The sequence below is a fragment of the Corvus moneduloides genome, chromosome 3 (assembly GCF_009650955.1).
Source record: "Corvus moneduloides isolate bCorMon1 chromosome 3, bCorMon1.pri, whole genome shotgun sequence".
Lineage (NCBI taxonomy): Eukaryota > Metazoa > Chordata > Aves > Passeriformes > Corvidae > Corvus > Corvus moneduloides.
In genome coordinates, this window is record NC_045478.1 from 58,789,574 (window position 1) to 58,810,163 (window position 20,590).

At 42.5% G+C, this 20,590-nt stretch overlaps 2 protein-coding genes and 4 non-coding genes across 10 annotated transcripts in view; 5 read left to right on the forward strand and 1 right to left on the reverse strand.

Moving 5' to 3' along the window:
• The window catches only part of SLC18B1 (solute carrier family 18 member B1), a 29,601-nt gene extending 16,591 nt beyond the window's left edge, over positions 1–13,010 (reverse strand). The window contains exons 1-5 of one of the 5 annotated variants that reach the window (XM_032101761.1): positions 6,752–6,872; positions 6,190–6,329; positions 5,041–5,136; positions 3,277–3,350; positions 2,369–2,516 (exon numbers count right to left, since the gene is read on the reverse strand). In XM_032101761.1, the coding sequence (XP_031957652.1) occupies positions 2,369–2,516; positions 3,277–3,350; positions 5,041–5,136; positions 6,190–6,329; positions 6,752–6,788 (495 nt within the window). In that variant the 5' untranslated portion in view covers positions 6,789–6,872. Of the gene's footprint in view, positions 1–2,368; positions 2,517–3,276; positions 3,351–5,040; positions 5,137–6,189; positions 6,330–6,427; positions 6,594–6,751; positions 6,873–12,909 lie in introns of those variants that run through there. The other 4 variants (XM_032101760.1, XM_032101758.1, XM_032101759.1 and 1 more) reach the window with 4 other exon arrangements.
• Positions 13,011–13,079: 69 nt separating this feature from the next.
• On the forward strand, positions 13,080–17,066 carry RPS12 (ribosomal protein S12). The gene is made up of 6 exons (XM_032101763.1): positions 13,080–13,135; positions 13,275–13,326; positions 13,741–13,857; positions 15,547–15,649; positions 16,114–16,215; positions 16,972–17,066. Exons 2-6 carry the CDS (start codon positions 13,313–13,315, stop codon positions 17,032–17,034), a joined length of 399 nt encoding a protein of 132 aa, XP_031957654.1. The 5' UTR covers positions 13,080–13,135; positions 13,275–13,312; the 3' UTR covers positions 17,035–17,066.
• On the forward strand, positions 14,579–14,651 carry LOC116442317. The gene has a single exon (XR_004239508.1). It is a non-coding gene; the product is annotated as a small nucleolar RNA SNORD101 (small nucleolar RNA).
• LOC116442327 lies at positions 15,960–16,046 on the forward strand. The gene has a single exon (XR_004239518.1). It is a non-coding gene; the product is annotated as a small nucleolar RNA SNORD100 (small nucleolar RNA).
• Positions 16,514–16,648, forward strand: LOC116442326. Its single transcript, XR_004239517.1, has one exon. It is a non-coding gene; the product is annotated as a small nucleolar RNA SNORA33 (small nucleolar RNA).
• A 316-nt stretch (positions 17,067–17,382) lies between the features above and the next one.
• Positions 17,383–17,467, forward strand: LOC116442328. Its single transcript, XR_004239519.1, has one exon. It is a non-coding gene; the product is annotated as a small nucleolar RNA SNORD100 (small nucleolar RNA).
• Positions 17,468–20,590: the final 3,123 nt, after the last annotated feature.

The following is a 20,590-nucleotide window of genomic DNA, read 5'->3' on the forward strand; positions in this document are numbered from 1 at the left end:
ATATGAGGCTCCTGTCTCTCTGTCCCCGAGTTTGCCTTGGGTGATTTCACAAAGAGCTGAATCACAAGAGCTGGTATCACTTGTAGCAGAGAAATCACTACACCTGCTGAAATCACCTACTGCCCAGGGAGGCCTGCCACTGCCCTGGAAGAGTTGTTCCTTGCAGGATGCTCTCTCTAGGAAGGTCGCAGCACTCCAGGTTGTCCACCCCCGGCTCTCTGGAAGCAATACTTCTGGTACCCAGAAAGATACTATAGGGACTCATCCTCATCTTTAGTGTTACTGATACAAGTCAGAGTGGTCAAATGTCCTGAAAACAGGCAGAATCAGCAATAGCCAAGTTCTTTATCCCTGGTCAGTCTAGAATTGCAACCTTTTTCTTCCCTAGCAAAGAAATAACTAGTAACGACATATGACTAGTAAGTTTCAAAATTTTCAGATAGATTTGAGACATTCTGATAAACTCTGATTATGTGGAATTGCCATTAACATCACTGCATCCACATAATGCTTTCACTTTTGTTGCTCACCAACCACAAAAAATATTTCATTTGTGAGAGAGACTTTGGTTCAGATAACTTACATGATTCGGGGCTGTACATCATTTAGCCCTTCTAAGTTAATGAAGTGGGGAGGGCATGGGGGGGAAGCTGAGGCATTGCAGTAGTATGGATCAGAGGACAAGATAAACCTGATACTGTAAGAGAAGTGAGGTTGCTTATGTTCTGAAGTCCATAGTGCCTCCCACAGAGGGATCATATTGACAGATGTTCAACTTCCCACTACAACAAGGCTGATGTGCCTACATTTGATAACTTCCCCATACATTCTCTGGGGTACTCAACAAGTAAAAGGAAGGCTGAAAACTGGTACCAAAATGGTAAAGAGAGGAAAAGTGCTTTTCAGCATCTAGCACTATCAAGAAAGACAATGGAGAACAAAGCTAAAAATGCCTCATCCACTCCTTCAGGCTTTCCAATTTTACCCTAGGATGCACCTCGCTCAAACAATCAGCTCTTTCTTTTGCCTCCTGCCTCAGAACTCACAGTAATAAGAACTGTCCATCATGTCCATTTAAGAACACTAAATCCACATTAATAAATCTGAAGAGGTTTTATTCTCATGCAGAACAATATATTAGAGTGCACAATATGGTAAAAAGACAAACATTTAGAAGTCATCTGTCTTTTTACAGCACCCTTTCTAGATTTCAAACAAAGGCAGCTGCCAAGCCACAGCTGTGAAGCATTTCTGACTGTGGTCTTGAGATGACCCTCACCACCACATATCATTTTCAGCCATGCATCGTGGTTACTGTGCTGCCATACCAGAATTTCTTCTTTTTAATTCTGATTATAAAATGTGTAGCTAAGTCCCTTTAAGTCTACTTTACTTACCTATTTAAATTACATTTTAAAATTTGCAAATAGGAAATCTTAACCTTACTGACTGAATAAATCCAAAACATGATTACAATATAAAAGCTGCTCTCCAATTAAAATGCCAGCTAATCATTGCTGATACAATTTAGTAGGTTTTTTCTAGTTAGAAGGACATATTTTTACAGATGCTAATTTATAGAAGCAATTAAACAGCTTAACAACAATATTAATAAAGGCAGCAACTCTTCAAATTTTATTTAATGTTCCCAAGTAAGTTCTCAACATTTGTTCACTCATTAAAATTTAACCCAGTTATTTCTGCAAGTTTGTATTTGGACTGAAAACAGAATTTATTGAAAAACAGAAAGACAAAGCAGCATTTTATTAAACACAAAACTTTTCTTCCTAACACCATAAAACTCCAGTTAAGTAAGGGTAATATCTCTGGTTGAAATGAATTGTTGATGATCAGAAATACTGCCCTCCAGATTTCAAGACGTTCTAGCTCTCATCTTCTCATACATAACTATAATCAGCAGATTAGAAAAATTAAGCCAAAATAGTTTCCAGTTTTGCAGCTTTCAGTCATTTAAATCAACACTATTTGAATTAATTTATCATTTTTTAAAATCAATTCACATGGATCCTTACTATCCAGGTAGCAGTAGTCACTAAAACCTGTACTAGTATTTTATTAGTATTTTGTTTGATTTTCACTGAAGAGATAACTACTGCCACTAATGGTCAGCTGTCTTCAAAGCACAAGCAACCAACATATACTGCTTAATTTATATTTAACCAGAGTTGTGCTAAGGTCTAAATTCGTTCTAGGGTTGTGATTCTAGATTACAAACAAAACATGACGTGATGGTTTCAAATAAGCCTGCATAAGAGACAACAGATTTTTCTCCTCCTGCTTTTAGGCTGCCTACTGGCAACTTGTCATATTGCTGGTACTCAGCTCTAACACTGCTTTTTGAACTTACCAGGACAGTAGCTATATTAGTGGGAAATGCCTTTGCAAGAATTGAGAACGATGCTGTAATTGCTGCTGCAAAGCCTATTGCATCCATTGCTCTTACTAAAAAGCAGAAACCTATGAACATTGGTCCACTTGGCACCTTGTCCAGCATTCTGGAAAAGAAAAATCCCAACAGTAAATTGGACTTCTGTCCGGATGGAAGAAGCCATCTACTAAAGGACCTAGAGCATCATTTCTTACTCATTAAAGGACACAGTTACAAGACACTCAAGGCTTTCTATTACCACTTATCTTTGAACCACATCAGTGAAATCACTAAAACTCTACCAAACTATTCTGGCAGCATTCTCCTTTTCCCCTTTGTTTGGCAGTGAAAAGAGCATGAAAAACTCCAATGCCACCTTTGTTGTATTTCACAGCTTTTCCAAGCACCTGTGCAAGGAGTCTGACGCACTGTGTTAGAACTAACTAATACGAGATTCCTTCATTGTTAATAAAGCCTTTATTTTGCTAAATTGAGTGACTTAGTCTCTTCACCTGCCAGGCAAAGCTTCCCATTTAATCCAAATAGTTTTAAGAAAAGAATAATTAAAACATTATGCAGAAATAGTTCTCTTATTGCTGCACTTTGACAGGCCTCTCACTGTCCATGAACTGTAGTAGTTATTTAAATACACAGAACCTACCTCCTCTGCTTTCAAAGTAGTAAACAGACTCTGAAACCTAGTGAAAGAGAGAAGTGTTCATTCTGCTTTACAAGGGGTAAATAAAAATTAAAGATGCAAGAAGTTAGATGACCTAATCAACATACGAAAGATGCCCAAGGGTTTCTACGCTTGTGTCCATCTTTTCGTACGGATTAAAACGATCAGAAGACAAATGCAACAACACCAAGCAAAAGAAATTACTTACCCAAACAGAATAGTCACACATCCTGAAACAAACATCCCTGCCACAAATATGAATTTTGCTCCAATTTGTGAAAGCTGAAAAATTAAATACCATTTTTACATGTTAGTATTCCAAGGAAAGATCAAAAATTTTCAACATACGTTACTGTTAAGAAATCCCAAAATTATGGGAACTTTATAGCACCTGTAGCTAAAAGATCTGGAAACACTGCTCCTGCTGGTGTGGCTCCATTCAATACTGAACCTAAAAATACTCTGAACAGTTAAGTGACTTAACCCAGTTTTAGAAAGGTAAGACAGTGCTGCAGTTAACTATTTCACAGCAGCATGCTGCAGCTTCTGCAGAGCAGCAGGTTACAGAAGCATTCATCACTATAAACAAGCAGAAAGCTTGTTTCCAAAGCTCCCCTCCAGCACCATCACTGAGGCAAGGCCAGCAATACCTGTCATGTATCCAGCTAGCCAGAGTCAATGCAAGCTGATTTTTAAGCAAATTTATCACAACCCTTAGCAGCACAAAGCTTTCGCATGGGAAGCATGGCAGTTTCAGGCCTCTCCATTCATTATCAGGGAAGACCCCATCTTTCTTCATTTCAGACTCTATCACCAGAGCAAGGGACAATGTGAGGCATACCATAAAGCAAACTCAATCCTGCAACAATGTACAACTGAGCTTCTAATTCCATGATGCAACTTCCCCTAAGGACAGTAGGCATTTCAGGCTCCTTTTGTGTTCAGGCCTGGACAAAGTCCCTGCCTTTCAGCCATTATCACTAAAGCCCCTATTTTGCTGAGTTTCACTGAAACCCTCAGGATCTCTGATTGCTGCATTGCCCACATCTACTGATGCTCACTTCAGCTGTCTGCAGTGAGGATGGCACACTCACTCTCTCCCCTGTGAAGTACCTGGTGAGGCTTGTGCCATAGCTGAATGCCACTACAGGCATGAAGACTTGGATTTAGTAATGGCACTTGTGTGACACTTTACGAGCCACCTCAGCACCAGAGAAAAGCACTCACCATAGGGTCAGCAAAGACGCTGCCAAGCCAAAGACAGAGACAATTCTGACTCTGCAATAGCCCCAGCTTAGGGAATGATCCTGAGCAGCCCTAGCCAATAAGGCATAGACAGCAGTGCCCCAGCACACAAACAAACAATCAAACATTTCTATAGTTTGTGATTTCTCCAACATGAGAAAAAACCTGAATCTGTGGGAAAACTCAAATTACAAAAACTGGAGACATTTATCTCACATTACCATAGAATGAAGTTGGAAGTTCAGGAAACTGAGTTAAGCAGCAGAGAGTCATAACAGGAGGAAACGCTAAAAAAAAGAGACAACATACCAGGAAAGAAGAAGAGGTGCAGCTAACCAAAGAAAAAACAAAACAAAAACAAAACACCTTAAGAATGTCGCCAAAGGCAAACAGAATATATAAGTAAGTGCAACAAATAAAATGGGGGTAGGAGAAAGGAGGTCATAGAAAGCAGAATTGATCAGATTATGCTAAAGCAAACAGAAGAGTTAACCAGAGAAACAAAACAGTTACATGTCCATCGCCCTATGCTACCCTCAGGAACAACAGAAGAGTACTGACAAGACTTAGATCACGTTCAGACTGACTGGCCAGACTCCAGTTACTGCAGACACAAACTTGCAGGAGCGTTAGTGAAGAGACATCTCTTTGCTCAGCGTTGCAGAACTGTCTTCATGTACCAACCTGTGTCATCACAGAAAAAAGTTACAGCTTCAATTATACTTACATAGTTTCCCAATATTAAAGAAGTCAAGAAATTGAACAAAGCAAAACATCCAAAAATCAGGCCAACAATGGTGTTACTGGCACCTTTTTTTTCTGCCTGCAAAAAAGATCACAACCATGTAAAGATATAGTCAAATTCTTGAGATGAGTAACATTCATGCCTTGCACATTTGAATCTTTTTGTCTATTAATGCAGTTAGAAAACAATTTCCTTTCTCAAAGGCAGTAGGGGCTCATAAGGTAACAATACAATTTAAAGACACGTTGTGCTTCTAATACGTAATCAAGGGAAAAGCAATATTAATTTGTCAGTGAATGGAAACATTATGTTATTTGCTGATCAGGAGGCCAGACTATGTAAAGTTGCCTTCAATTGGTGTGCAAGGGCACTAGCTACAAATATTTGATCCCTTGCACAGTGAGAGGGCAGTAAACGGACATATCTGTTATCTTCACTGTATCATGCCGCCCCATAACAAGCACCAGACAATTTTTTACTTATTTGTCTGGCCAAATATACTCACTTGGGCACAAGTAATACATAGGAATATTTAGACAAAAAAGTATTTCTTTGTAAATACTTGGTAACAGTTTGGTCATGAGAGAAATGGACTTCTGCTACAAAGGCACCAGGACCATCTTTTTCATCCTATATTTAAACATTGTATTCATTCAACATAAACAGAGATTCTTTTTGTCCCCTTCCTAGGCCAGGAAGTTAGTACAGTTAATGATGGCCCAGAATGAGTTAACAGAGGTAGCTATGAATAAAAAGTCATGGAGTGGCTAGGGCACAGGAATGCAAGTCAGGACATTGGCAGAGTTTAATCTCAGCTCTACAAAACTACTATGCAATGCAGAGCAAAAAATTATTTCACTTCACCAAGAATCCACTTTGACTTCTATCTCACCTCATTAGTTTGCTGTCTCCTCTGCAGTCACAGGGAGGATTAGTCCGTGGACAAGATCCAGGCCACCATTTTATGCACTCTATCTACACCGGCATCACACTATCACTGAATTCCCACAACTGAAAAGTCTTAACTCAGAAATTACAGCCAGCCATAAATGTACCATGGAGTTCAAGATATTTCTAAAAGCTTCAACATGCAGAAAAGTAATGTAGAGAGTAGCTAAGTTGTTGGTTTACCTCTGAAGGGAAAAAGGGTCCCAGGATTGAGAAGCATATCATTGAACTGAAGTTTATAGAAGCTGTCGCAACTATTGTAAAAAGCTGGTCTCTGGTAAGCCGTCTTGGTTCCTCACCAACTGCTTCTGACACGCCATCATCTAAAAACACAAAATAAAAATAATAACAAAGTATTATAAGCTGATTTATAGGGGAACTATTTACAAATCGGGTTGGAAAATTAAAACCCCCCCAAAACCTGTATCCCCCGGCTCCAAGAACTGAGCGAAGCCGTGCTGCCTTTTGCCCCGGGCAGGAGCGCAGAGCTGGCCGTGGCGCGGGTGCCGGCAGCCGCCCCTCAGCCCACTCGGAAGGCGCTGGGGCTGCAGCCGGAGCTGCCCCGCTGGGCTCCCGGCCCGGCCCCGCGCCGTGCGCGCTCCTCCTCAGCGGGACAGCTCCCTGCGCTCCCTGCGCTCCCTGCGCTCCCGTTGCCGCTCCCGGCTCGGCCGCAGCCCGCGGCGGAGCAGCTGCCCCCGCCCCGGGCCGTGCCGCCGGAGGAACGCGAGGCGCCCCCGCCTCGCACCTTGGGGCTGCTCGCCGCCAGCCGCCCGGCTGCCCATGGGAACGCAGCGGCACCTCCTGCCGCCCGTGTGGCAGCGGCCGCGGGGTCAGCGAGCACCGGGCCCAGCCCCAGCCCGGCCTCCGGCACTGAGCATGCCCGGCCTGCGGGAGCGGCCGCCGCGCCCCGGGCCCGGAGCTGCCGCCGGGGCTGCCCACGCGGGCCGGGAGAGCGCCGGGCGTGCGGCGGTCCGAGAACAACCTGCCGGGTGCCGGGGTGCGCTGCGCACCTGGCCCAGGGAACGCACACCTGGCTCAGGGTATTCACGATACACTGTTAAGATTGGTAGACTAAGCAGGATCGCCGGTTATTATACAGCCTCCAGCAAGTTGCGGGACTCATGAAACAGAGACACAACGGCTTAACGACAACGTTGTCACAAGAATTAATAGCTGTAAACTGGCCAGGAGTAAATTCAAGCTGGAGATGAGGAAGAGGTGTAATAATCAGTGTATTTGGCACATGTTCCTATCCACAGGGTGGGAAAGTAAGCAAGGAGACGAGGTGTGAGCTGAGGATCACTTCCAAACATAATAATGAGACAGACCGCCTGTTGCTTGAAGAGAAAAAGCAGTAATTACATCTTAAAAGCACTATTTTAACTAAGCTATCAGTATTCTATCTAGTCACTAGTTACAGTATTAAGATGCTTAAAAAGGACATTTCAGAACAAATGTTGCCATGTACCTAACTTTAGAATCTCACATTCTACATGACAGGAAAAAAGCAGAACTACTTTCTTACCACAAGATTAGGAAACTTAAAAGCTATTTAGCAGCCACAAACATGTAACATGTTCCTTTGCTGAAGCCTATTTTGACAATATATTTTGTGTGGCATATATTATGGGTATTGAAAAGTCCCTAAGAACTACTGTGATATTTTCCTGTCTGCCTCTAGAAAAAGACATAAACGTAAATCCTTTCCATAGATATTGCTTCTTGAGCAGCCTTACCTCCCTTCCACCAAAAAAAAAAAGAGGAAGAGCACTTGCAAGTCATCATGAGTTCACAAAAGGATAATAACAAAAACATCATATATGCAAAGTATGACACACAAATAGAGTGAATAAGAGAAACTTGTAGAGAAAGATTAAAATTGTGGCAAGAGATTAAAGCATTCATTTTTGTGGCTAGAGATGCAGTCAACTATGTTCAGGAGATGAAAGAGTTCTTACTCCAACTACTTGCTCTTTCCAGCCTAGACTCTTAACTCTACAGCTTCCAGCTACTTTCAAAACCCAATCCTCCTCTCATTAATAATTACATGTGAGTAATCCAACAAAGCCCATGGAGTGAGATTTCCACAAAGTCAGTGTGCGCAGAAGGCTGAAGTGTGGGAGGTAGCAGTGATGCATGACTCCAATAATGAAACATGGCTATGAACTTCCTTGCTCATGCACTGCTAATTATTGCCAAAAGAAACTTGTTGATAGAACACACTTGTTAATTCTTCACATATTCTTAGTAACCTACCACGAGGTTTAACACGAGCCAGCAACTCAGCCCCACACATCCTCTCATTCACTCCCTCCCAGTGGGATTGGACAAAGAAAAAGAAGAGTAAAAGTTAGAAAACCTATGTGTTGAGATAAAGACAGTTTAACTGGTGAAGCAAGAGCTATGCACGCAAGCAAAGCAAAACAAGGAATTTCTTCACCAGTTCCCATGGGCAGGCAGGTGCTCAGCAATGTCCAGGAATGCAGGGCTCCATCACATTTAACCATTACTTGGGAAGACAATGCCATCACTCCAAATGTCCCCCACTTTCTTCTCCTTCCCCTAGCTCTACATATGGTGAGCAGGACACCATACTGTATGGGATATCCCTGTGGTCAGTTGGGGTCAGCTGTCCCAGCTGAATCCCCCCCAGGTCCTTGTGCATCCCCAGCCTCCTCACTGTTGCAGTGGGCTGAGAAGCAGAAAAGGCTCTGTGCAAGCTCTGCTCAGCAGTAACTAAAACATCACTGTGTTATCAACACTGTTTTCAGCACAAATCCAAAACACAGCCCCATAGCAGCTACAGTGAAGACAAATAACGCTACCCCAGCCAAAACTAGTACAGCAAAAATACTTGCTAACCTTTGCACCAGGACCTGTTACCAGCCTATTACAACAGTTTATCAAGTCTAACAAAAATATATATTTTTTAAAAGCATACAAGCCTTTCTTGCTTATGTCACATCTGCAACAACTTTAATAAAATGAATTTTTTTTTCAGATCCCAAATTGTATGTAGAATTCAAGGCTTAGAGCACTACTTCTCTATAACTACTAGACATAGAGTCAAATTCATGGCTTATGTTCACAAGGTGAAAACATATTAAGGACAATTGCTTTAAGAGTGGCTTCCTTCTTGGATATCCAGGACATTATGAAATACTCAGCACATGTGGGAATACATATTCCTTATTGTTGCTCTGTATAGTTGTAGAGATCTTAGAAAGACTTTTGCATTGCAATCAAGAAATCCTTAGTGCATATTTACATCATATTAATATTTTTTTGTCAGCGGCTGCACAATGTTATTGGGAAATAGTTTAAAATTACTCTAACGTGACCACATGATAACCACATCCTTTGAACATCTAATGCAAAATCTGTGGAAGGCAACAGAAACCAGCAAGCTGTTTTGCTCCGTTATCATGAATCAAGGCCTTACTTAATTTCAAATTGGTATTGAAATACCATAGCTTGTCCTCTCTCTGAGACTCCAGAACGGTCTTTCCATAATTCCTCCAAGCACTTGAAACTTGACACAGACATCTCTTGCACACTTGGGTGGCTGCTTTTTTCTGCACCTGGAGGCACTCGGAAATACATATCTCTCCCCTCTGGGCTGGTGAGCAGCACTACTGTGGATATAGAACAAGAAGACTTCCAGCTTGATTTTCCACAAGACTGAGAAATCATTTCTGTTTTGCAAGGAAAATGAAATAATTCTTCCTATGACATTTACTTATTGCACATGCCTGTGTTTTGTATTTCTAGAGACAGATGTCAGATGAAAGTACGTTTTTGCAAGGATTGTTCAGAACTGAAATTCAGAACTGATTGTTCAGTTTAGCAATGTCATGGACCTCTCTTGGGAGTTTGCAATACCTGATACTTTCATCTGCCTATGTGGCTGCCTCACCACACTGTGCCACTGTCTGTACTGCTCATTACTCAGTTCCTGAGTCTCCACAATTTACAATATGGCACTTAAACTACACTTGAAGTCTGACATTTTGAAGAAAATATGGGTTGTGGTTGCCAGGGTGAGCTAAAGGGAAAGGTAAAGGTTACCAGAGCAAAAGACAAGGAGAGAAATATATAATGGGGAAAAGGAGCAGGAAGAGGATCGCTGAGACAACAGTGAACTATTATAGCCTCACTGCAGTACTGCTCTTCTGAAAAAGTCCCCAAGTTCAGTTCCCATTTTGATCAGAGTGGAAAAAAAGAGGAAGGCTGCCAGCCTGGAAAGGGAGACAGTCAGGGAGAGTCAAGGAGCTGAATGGCAAGCACAAAGGGTAGTAGCTATAATCAAGGGATTTTTAAATATATGCAGCAAGAGTCCAAATGGATCACTCAGAACAGCAGGCTGGAGAGAATCAAAATTCTTGAATGCCATGTGACAGTAGCTTGTCTTCCTCTCCCCAAATCCAAGTTTATAGGTAGCATGTTATGCTGTTTATAATATAACCAAATTGTGAGAGGACCAAGTTCCTCTTCTGGGGCTAGCTGCTCAGTGAAGCTGCAGGTCAGTGTCTGCACTGACACCACCTCAGCCCTTTAGAACCCAGGCAGGCTCTTGCCCTGCATCTGGCAGCTCCTCATTTTCTAGCACTCTGGTTACACCACTCACCCAACCTGAAGTGCACTAGAAGTACTTTTAGCACAGGACGGCAATCCTTGGCTTAAACATGTCATTCCCCATGGCTGTATGCTAGCATTTGAACTGCAGGGTGCTCAATGAACATAACTCCAAGGGAAAATGCAGAGCTTAAGAAACTAGCTACTCCTTCTAGGAATATGAGCAGAAAGGTGGAGCAGGTGGAGTAGTGCCAACAGCATGCAAAACACCCACATGATTGCTAAGCTCACACTGTGCAGTGAAGCAGACCTTCCAACAGGATCACACACTTCCATTAGTTATTACACACAAATAACATGCTCCTACTAGGCTATACCAACATTTCCACACAGAGTTCAGTGTCAGTGAAAACCTCCTCTCTACACATACATAGCTTTTATCTCAGCACAGCTTTGTTTTCTTGCAACTGTGCAAGGAAAACTGCTTTTGAATGTTCTGCTGCTAGAACAAACTATACTTTGACTGTTATTATCATTTTTGCTGTAACACAAAGCTTTCAGACATGCATACTTCCATCTCCTGGGCTGAATGTGTATAGCTCTTCCTAGAGATACTGATGTGTCTTAGGCTGCATACAGACTTCTTATCCTTTCAAGACCTTTAGAGGAGATAACGGTATATTGTTCCATTCAGTACAAAAACTACTCTATAGATAAGGTGCCTTTGGGGCTTTTCAAGGGCACAAGAAGATTAAATGATGGATGGATATAGGGAAAAACATTCTCCCCTGAAGAGATGGGGAAAAAAGTGGGCAGTATAATTTGTGTGTGCTTGCATGCTTTCTGGGGTCTGAGCAGAATAAAAGAAATTACATGTTCGCACTTCTTGTGGACGAAGGAGGGAAGAAGTGAGGACCACATGTCTCAGAGGAGCTGCTAAATTAGAGTATCTGTGTTGGGACTGCAGTGGTTGCAACCCACTGGGGTATTGCAACAGGAGCTGCAGTTCAGAGTTTCAAGCAAGATACGGCAGGGCTGGAGGTGCCAAACGCACCTCAGAGGCTGCCCGCGTTAGCAGTGGGCAGCGTCGTTCCTACCCATTTTGTCCTTGGTAGCTCTGCTTGCAGGGAGAGGAGAGCCTCTGTACTGTGCTTCTCTCTCCATGATTTTCTCAGAGGTTGGCTTCTGCCCCTTCTAGATCTCTGTAATGCAAATGTATGTGACTGCCTCAGAGTTGACATAAGCTGTGTCTCAGCTGGAGCCTCGAATTCCTGCAGCCCCCAGCCAGGCCTTTCCCCCAGGCAGGCTCTGAAAGGCTGTGCTGCCTGAGCTGCAGGCAAGTGGGGTGGCACCGAGACGGCTGAGCAGGTTCCACTTTCCCTCTCTGTCCTCCCCTGCCCTGCCCAGCTCTGGTGAGTCGCTTTGTGCACAGTGTCTCTTCCCTACCTGGATTTAGCCTACATCCTGCTGCTTGGCAACACCAGGAAGATTTAAGAAGAACATATTGTGGAAAAGGTGGCTGACAATGCTGGTGACAAATGTGTTTGATTGCATTAGCCACAAACCATGGCTATTGATATTTGTTACCTATTTCTCTTATATTTTGTCACTATGTACTTTTTACAAAGATGGTGACATGTAGCGTCCCCAACAGTCAAGTCATCCAGTCTGAGGCAGCTGGGATGGACAGAGCCCCGTGTCAGACTGACAGCACCCACACAAGGAACACGTTTCAACGCGGTGGCTGTGATGACCTCTCAATCAGCTGAATCACCCGTGTGTGTGAGCCCCTGGCAGGAACAGGGGTGAGCAGTCGTACTTGTGAGCTTTCCGAGCTACAGCTCAGTGCTGCGACCCGCTGGCAGAGGAGGGAATTAAGGTGTGTTCCCCATGCTCCTCCCCATCTCTTGGCCATCAGCGACAGAGAAAGAGTGCCAGGCGAGGCCGGACTGCTTTGGCAGCACCAGGTGTACTTCCTTCTCTAAGGAAGCAGCCCAGGTGACCCCTGTCCAGCTGTCGCAGTTAGTTTTCCCCCCGGAGGCTGCTCCCCCAAATCAAATGGATGCTTTAAGCACTTAAAAGTGTTTTTTTCATTAAAAGAACAATGTTCCTTTTTAAGGAGCCTCTTGGGTGATAGTTTTCCTTCGGAGACTTAACCTGCACCACTCTTTCCCTGCAAAATAACAAACCGACTTTCTTGCGAAGCTTTACTTAATCCTGATTGAAGATCCTGCTGTGGCTGCAGGCTGGGGTCAAGTCATTGGTAACAGCAGAGGTACCTCCCATAGAGTATTTGTTTGACAAAGCCAACTTGCAGTTGTTGCTTACAGCGATTCACTTTCATCCGTTAATTGCTGTTGCACACCACTTCCCAATTCGCGGTTCCAAACGCGCACAAATCTCCCACGCACACGGGACGAGCACGCTGATGATCAGGCACCGCGGCGGACAGCCCTGGCGCGCGCAGGCGCGCAGGTCGGGGCCCTGTCGCAGTATAAGAGCGCGCGGCGGCGGGCACGCCCCCTCTCTGTGCAGCGGCGCGCGGCGGTGCCGGGTGAGTGTCCGCGATGGCGCCGGGGCCCGGCCGGGCGGGATCCCCCCGGCCCTCGGGGCATCGCGGCGGGAGCGGGCCGGGCGGGAGCCCCGGGGCGGCCGGCGCCGCTCACCGGGGCGTCCTGTGTCTGTATTTGCAGCAGGAACCCGGGCGGGGACCGTACCCACCGAGAGCGCCATGGCCGAGGAAGGGTGAGCAGGGCCTGGGCCGTCGGGGGCGGCGGGCGGAGGGGCCGGGTCGCTCCGTTGCGCGTCGGGCTTGGGAGCTCCGGCTGTGCCATGTGCACAGGCCCCGGCGTGGTGCTGCTGCATGCTTCTTGAAGGCCGGGAGATGGGCGCTGGGTCCGCCAGGCAGGGCCTCTGGGCGCCTGGCGCCCTCGTGTCCCTTAAAGGAGCATGGAGATAGCACGGCCCGGTGGTTCGCCAGGAGGATTTAATGCCTTAGCTTCTTTCCCGTTCATCCTTTGTCACTTATCCCTTTGGCTTTGTTCTTTAACTTGCTTATCTGTACTTTTTAATGGCTGGATGCTTGCGGGTGAACGGGAAGCTTTTGCTTTTAGTTGTAATGTGTTGGCGCGATCAGAACATTATGTGTCTTCTCTTTAGCATTACTGCTGGAGGTGTAATGGATGTTAACACGGCTCTGCAAGAAGTGCTGAAGACCGCACTTATCCATGATGGCCTTGCTCGCGGTATCCGTGAAGCAGCCAAAGCCTTGGACAAGTAAGTGTGGTGTCACCAGTTTCTATGCTGTGAATAGTAAAACTGGGTGAGACCTTGTGATGAGGTATATTGAACACCTGCAGTGGTGTCCAGGTGCTCAGTTTAAAACTTACTTAAGATTATAGTTTTCTGGCAGTAACTTTTGTCTTTTGTAACCTCTGTTTTGGGGTCTTAAAGTGGGATCTTAAAATATAGGAACTAAACTCGATGATTCAAGAACAGCAGCATCTGGTGTATTACATTCTGTCATTTTGTGGCCCCAGTGCCATCGAGTGTTTGTGTGGGTGTATGGGTTTTGTGAAGAAAATGGAATGGTGTTCGCTGTTTGTAGCTATGAAAATCTGGGGCTCAGGAACCTTACGTTTTAAGAAGTGATAAAGTCGTCTCAAAGCTTTGTAAAATTTGAATGGGGTTAATATGTATTTCACACTTAACCTGGAAGAGTTGATTATGTTTTTATGAAAAAGCCTTAAATTCATAGCTTTCTTATACTTTTAAAGTTTTTTTTTTAATTTTTTTTGGTATGTTGCAACAGTAAGTAATTGTCAAGGTGCAGTATCGAAACAGTATTGAGCTTCTTAGGTGTCAGCCATGGGGTAATTAGTTATGGTCTTTTAAAGGGCAAAGTATATATATAGGCATACATACACACCTCTGTGTGTTTATGTGCAAATCTATACTTTCCTTGAGAGAAAAAGCTACTTAAATGTAAAGCTGCAGTGTTTGGGTGATGACTTCAGTGTGTCGGATACCCCTGCACTCGTCCTATGAGTGATAACTGCTGTCTGACAAACCTGTACGCAGAAACCTCTGAGACAAGGCACTAAACAAGGGCAGAGAAATACAACTTGTGTGTCTGACAACCAGTTTGTATGAGTTCTTCTGAGTTCAGCTACAGCTTCATAAGTGACATTGTGTTAAAAAGGATGATGTATGTATGAGGTTGTACACGTTTGTGTGTGATGGTTCTTGCTTGAGAACGTTTCTGGCATTCTGGTGACACTCCTGATAAAGAAGGTTTTTTTAGGGAAAACTGACTTTGCAGAGGTCACACTGCATTAGGTTAAGCATAGAAGACCTACTCAGCTCTCTCTGTTGTCAGGTATCCCTTTGGTATCTTAAGATTGTACCACAGTGTACAAAGATCCTAATTAGAATTGGGGCCCTGTCATAACAGCTTCTTTGAACGTAAGTAGAAAAGATTGTTCTGAAGAACTTATAACACCTTGACATGGAAATTCAAGCTTTTAGTTTTTACAATTCTAATGTTAAATTACTGTAACCTGTGGTAATAAGAAAAAGCAGCTTGTAACTTGGTTGCTTTGTAGCAATGACACCAGTTCTCTAGGGGACCTGGTGTTTATCCAGTCATTAGATCTTTTTTCAGTGGCTGAGAATTTATTTAGTGGGATTTTTAGAAGCTCTCAAAATGAGAATAGAATCGGAGGATAAAGCTAACAATGTATGGATAACCTGTTAGATATGTATGACAAACATAAAAAGTGACAAATCACATCAAAAGTATATTTAGTATTTCAGAAGCTTATGGTGTCTTGTAACCAAAAATTAAAACTTAGGAAGTGGTTCTCTAGAAATGCATGTGCTGAATTCAGTTATTTTCAGTTTTGATGATCAGGAAACTTCAGGTAGTATCTGAAGTAACATCTGTCAGTTCTCATTTTGTTTTAGACGCCAAGCCCATCTCTGTGTTCTGGCTTCAAATTGTGATGAACCCACATATGTAAAATTAGTTGAAGCACTCTGTGCAGAACATCAGATCAACTTAATAAAGGTGAGTGGCAACTTAAGACAAAAGTTTGGAACAGTTATGCTTATTTCAGTATGTAGAGAGCTGAACCTTTAGAACACTGCTGTAATTCTGCGTATAGCTTACCTAGGCAGAATTTCCCTTAGCAGCAGATTGTTCTAGTTCTGTGTGATTGCCATTTTGGCACAGTAAAAACCTGTGGATGTAAATGGCAAGGGGTATAGACTGGTTATTTTGCACAGTTAAAAATGAATTCTGGTGTCCTGTTGAATAAGAAATAGAATTGTTGCTCGGAGTGTGGGAGGAGGGTCCCTGTGACTCCAGGGAGGCTCACGCTGTACGATGATGATACTTTGGCTCCCTCTGCTGATGCCTGTGAGGAAAGCAGCCATCCGTTACCCAATGCTTCTGACAGTACAGCAGCTGCTGGGCTGGACCCTGGTATGCCAGAAATGGCAAGTTCTCATGTGATGTGATGCCCTGCACAGGTTGATGACAACAAGAAGCTGGGCGAATGGGTGGGTCTCTGCAAGATCGACAGAGAAGGAAAGCCTCGCAAAGTGGTGGGCTGCAGCTGTGTGGTTGTCAAGGTAAGATTGCTAATTATGTCTTATTTCTTGGCTTCTGAAATACGTAGTGTACTCAAGGTTGCTTTACATAAGGAACCGTTAAATACAGCTCCTAAATCTTTTTTTTTAAACAGTTGCTTTATATTGTTGATAGTGAACATAAGCTACTTTCATGTTTTATATTCCCTGTTGTGTTTATACACTCATATACATTTTGTGAGTTAATGGTTGAGTCCTCAAAGTATCTATGCCTACCTGCCAATAATCATTAAAAGCAAAGTCCTACCTTAGAGGATAGGAAGCTTTGCTTCAGAAAAAAATGCCAGTTCAGCACGTCCGCTCAACTTGAAAATGTTTTGCGGAGCTTATTTCACAATAACACTGGCAAAATAAAGCCACAGTACGAGCCTTGAAGACTTTGTGGTCTCTGAGGTCCCAAGAGATGGCTACATCTTCACAATCAAGACTAGTGTCTTCTGCATGCATTTTCATAATTATGCTACTTTTTCACATACTTGGCTTGAGTTTCTTTAAGCCGAAAAGGTTTTGTTTGCATCCCTGTCAATGGGTGTTATATTTGAATGAAATAGAACAGTGCTTTATCTGAGTAGCCTTACTAAAGAACAAGGGAAAAACTGGCAGATTGCTTGAGCTTACTTGTGTGGAATTTGGGAAATTCCTTGTGATAAAGTGTCAGAATCCCATTTGTCCTTGTAAAAAATCAGTTTGTAAAATTTAGGATGGGTCTGTATGTTAATGGGTTATTTTGTGTTACAGGACTATGGCAAGGAATCTCAGGCCAAAGATGTCATCGAAGAGTACTTCAAGTGCAAGAAATGAATGACAAATAAATTTTGAACCAGTCTAGTGTATGTGTGATTAATGATTCGGTGTTTGTGGAACAGTTCTTTTGAGTTGCAAAGGATAGCATCAGAAGATGCAAGAACTTCGCAAATGTTGGTGTAGTTTATTAGTATTTTAACTCTGTCAGTTAGCTGAAAAGATTGTGGGGATCCCTGCCATTCTTATTTTAGGGTAATTCTGTTTGCTGTTCCTACCCCAGAAGTTACCAGCTAGAGCATGGCACAGATTCAAGTTGCAATAATGCAGACATTTGATTACTGTCCTTGCTTGGTAATGCTTTGGTCTGTATTTCTAGGATTCTGAGTAACTTGTCTAAAGTATTGCTGCATCCGTGATAAAAATTTGGCTCCCTCTGCTGAGACAAATGAAGATAATGGCCTTAACTGTCACCCAAATCTTCTGAGATGTTGCAGGATTTCTATAAATGCTTTCTTAATTTATTTAGGGAACTTAATGGACACAAGATGTGTTCTACTTGTTCCTCTGCCTTGAACTGTGAGTGATAGCATCTTCTAACTAGTATTGTCATGTAGATTGATTCTGTAGTTCTCTGTAGGTAGGGTAGCCAAGTAGTTAAGTTCTCACTTGCTCAGATGAGGCAGTGTTGAGCTCCTAACTTGCCCAGTGTTGGTTTCTGTAGTAGTTAATTGATGTTCAAAACTTGTTTCTGTCAGTTTTTTGTTTTTTAGGAACAAGGGATTTAGACTGGAAGGTATGGTTTGTTTCTCTCCTGCAAGTTCTTTTATATGTCTTAAATTTTCTGCAGAGCAGCTCTTAAGTGAAGTGAGTCATAAGGAGTTGCTCTGTTGTGCTGATGTGTAAGATATGAATGTGAGTTATGCGGGGCTGAGCGCCTGTGGCTGAGCAGATGGGAATGTTTATCTATTTTCAGGCACTTCAACTTAAATTTTCATTGTGGTTTGTAACCCCTTGTGATATCCCTGGTCATAAGTGTGAGAGTGAAGACAGGCGTGTTTTCCAGCTGGGCTCAGATGCACTTCTCTTACAGCACTTCTTTAGGCTCTTGAAGGGTCTCTTAGTTTTTGCCCTGTCCCAGCTTTATAGTAACTAGATCTTGGTGACTTGGGTTGTTGGAGAGGTTTCTCTAATAACATTTTCAGGTGTACTCAATGAAGTCACCTGTTCAAGTCTGCAAGGTCTGTATCCTTTTGCTAAACTGTGTGTTCAGTCTCATCTCTGAAATTCTCCATTAAGGTAGTTTTTACAACTAATGTCGAGCTAGTATTGCAAATTAAGAGAAGTTAGCTCAAATGTACACATGTTTCTTGAATGCTGAATCCATAGTTGTTTAAATGTTTAGTTGAAGTTACAGGAGTAATCTCTAGAGAGGAGCCTTAGTTGCAGATCCTGTTTCATTAAACTACGGGAGGCTTCTCAATACTGAGAATAGGGATAATTTTAAGAATATTTCTTGACTAGAGTTAAAAGACAAATATTGAAAGAACTTTTTCAGGTGAGTTTGGTTAATAATTTTGAATATATGATTCATATACAGAAGCACACCAAAGCATGCTTCATCTTTTGTCTGGTCTTAAAAACTGCATCTTCCAAAGATTTTTAGATAAAATAGTTTTGCAATTTGTTCTTCATATTTTTACAATGCTTGTATCTACGTTCTGTAGAAAGAATTGTCTGAAGGTGTGGTAGGAGTCTCATGGGATTTATAGTTTGCTTTTCCTTGTCTGGCTTTTACATTCAGTTTAATTCACAAAGGGAATTGGGATCTAAAAGTGGAGCTCAGTACTTGAGTTCAGTGGCATGTGTGTTGCTGAGGTTAAAATTTGTTTACCTGAAAATGCTTCTACTAGAACATTTTTTACCTGTTGAGAGTAGTTTTAATTCCTTGCATCTCTGGATGCAGTGTAATAAATGTGTGATTCAATAAGCCTCTCCTGAATAGTGGGTAAAAAGATGCAGGCAAATGGCTTTTTGAAATGCTTGGCTTTTTGGCAAAAATATATGGCTTTTCATTGTTATTTTTGACAAAAAAAAATACCTAGTGGAATGGAGAAGGCACATCTCTTTTCTCACACACCTACTATTGATGTCTTGTAATGTGAAGCACTTCATACCAACACATAGGGGACTATTTTATGATTTGCTACTGAAAAAATTAGGATATTGGAAGGTATGTATACGTTCTGGTGAATTGTAATTCTAGGATGATGATCTTGGAGTGAACAGACAAGGAACTGCCACTGAAATGGATGAGTAAACAGCGGATAGCCTTCAGTAAAAGTTCTGAAGAAGGTGTCTGGCTGTTAGTATTTTACTTAGAGCATGTGGAATGTTCTATGCCTACTGTAATACCTGAGGTAGTTACCTTTTTCATTTCCCCAATATTTATGGAGAAATCTGATTCAAAATACACATTTTGGTACCATTACTAGCTTTCCTATCCACCTCTTAGCGCTCTGGAGAGGCAGGATATGCTGGGTAAGCAAAAAGATGTTCTGTGAACATTCACATGAAGTTCACTTTTGGGGCCCTCAGATGACAGACCGTAAGGTGCTGGAGTGTGTCCAGAGGAGGATGGCAAATCTTGTGAAGGGTCTGGAGCCACTGAGGAAGCTGGGGTTTGGCCTGGAGGAGGCTTAGGAGACCTTGCCACTCTCTGCAACCATCTGAAATGTTGCAATGAGGTGGGGGTCTTTTCTCCTAAGTAGCAAGTTACAGTTTAAGAGAAAATGGCCAGGGAGGTTTAGACTAGGTATTAAGTATGGTCAGGCATTGGAGCTGGCTGCCCAGGGAAGTAGTGGAATAACCAGTCCTGGAGGCAGTTTAAAGACTTGAAGATGTAACACTTAGGAACATGGTTTAGTGGTGGGCTTGGCAGTGTTTGGTTTGCAGTTGACTCCATGATCTCTTTCAACCTGATTTATTCCATGATTTAATTCATGCATGTTAAGCCTGCAAGTAAATTGAGTCCAGCTCACACAAACTGTTTAGGTTTACAAAATAGCCATTTAACACATTTTAGCTTGGTGTGAGAAAAATAACATCATCAAAATGTTTTTTGTGCTTGATTTATGCCAGTGGAATGGCAATGTTCCTCTGAATTACTATGAAGTATGACCAGTTAACTCCTAGGAACTTTTCAAGTAGGGTTCAAGTAGGGAGAGCTGTAGTTTGCAAGCAAGTTTGTTAGGCAGTGTTTCTTTTGCTGCAGTGGAATGATACCTCATTAAATGTGCAGTAAATGTTCAGGAATGTTTCTTGTGTTTAAATGTCACCTTACCATTTTACATAGCAATGAATATTAATACTAGGGAATGACATCTTTTCGTGCAAAGTTATTTTCATTGGAATAGAATCAACACTTCCTAAACATTTTTTGTCAGAAGGAATTAGGTTGAAATCTAAATTTTCTTATCAAAATGCTTAAGTATCAAGTTAGGGCTTTTCCAGGAAATGAAACATTACAGGAAGTGACCGTGGAACCTCTGCAGGGTAAGCATTGGAGAACTGATTAAATTTGCTTTAGGCTTTTTACTTAAGATTATCCCAAGTG

Excerpts from the sequence above, each read along its gene's own strand:
- RPS12 (XM_032101763.1), top strand. Across the intron at positions 15,650-16,113 it reads ATCAGATCAACTTAATAAAG|GTTGATGACAACAAGAAGCT; the intron begins GTGAGTGGCAAC and ends TGCCCTGCACAG. Across the intron at positions 16,216-16,971 it reads GCAGCTGTGTGGTTGTCAAG|GACTATGGCAAGGAATCTCA; the intron begins GTAAGATTGCTA and ends TTTGTGTTACAG.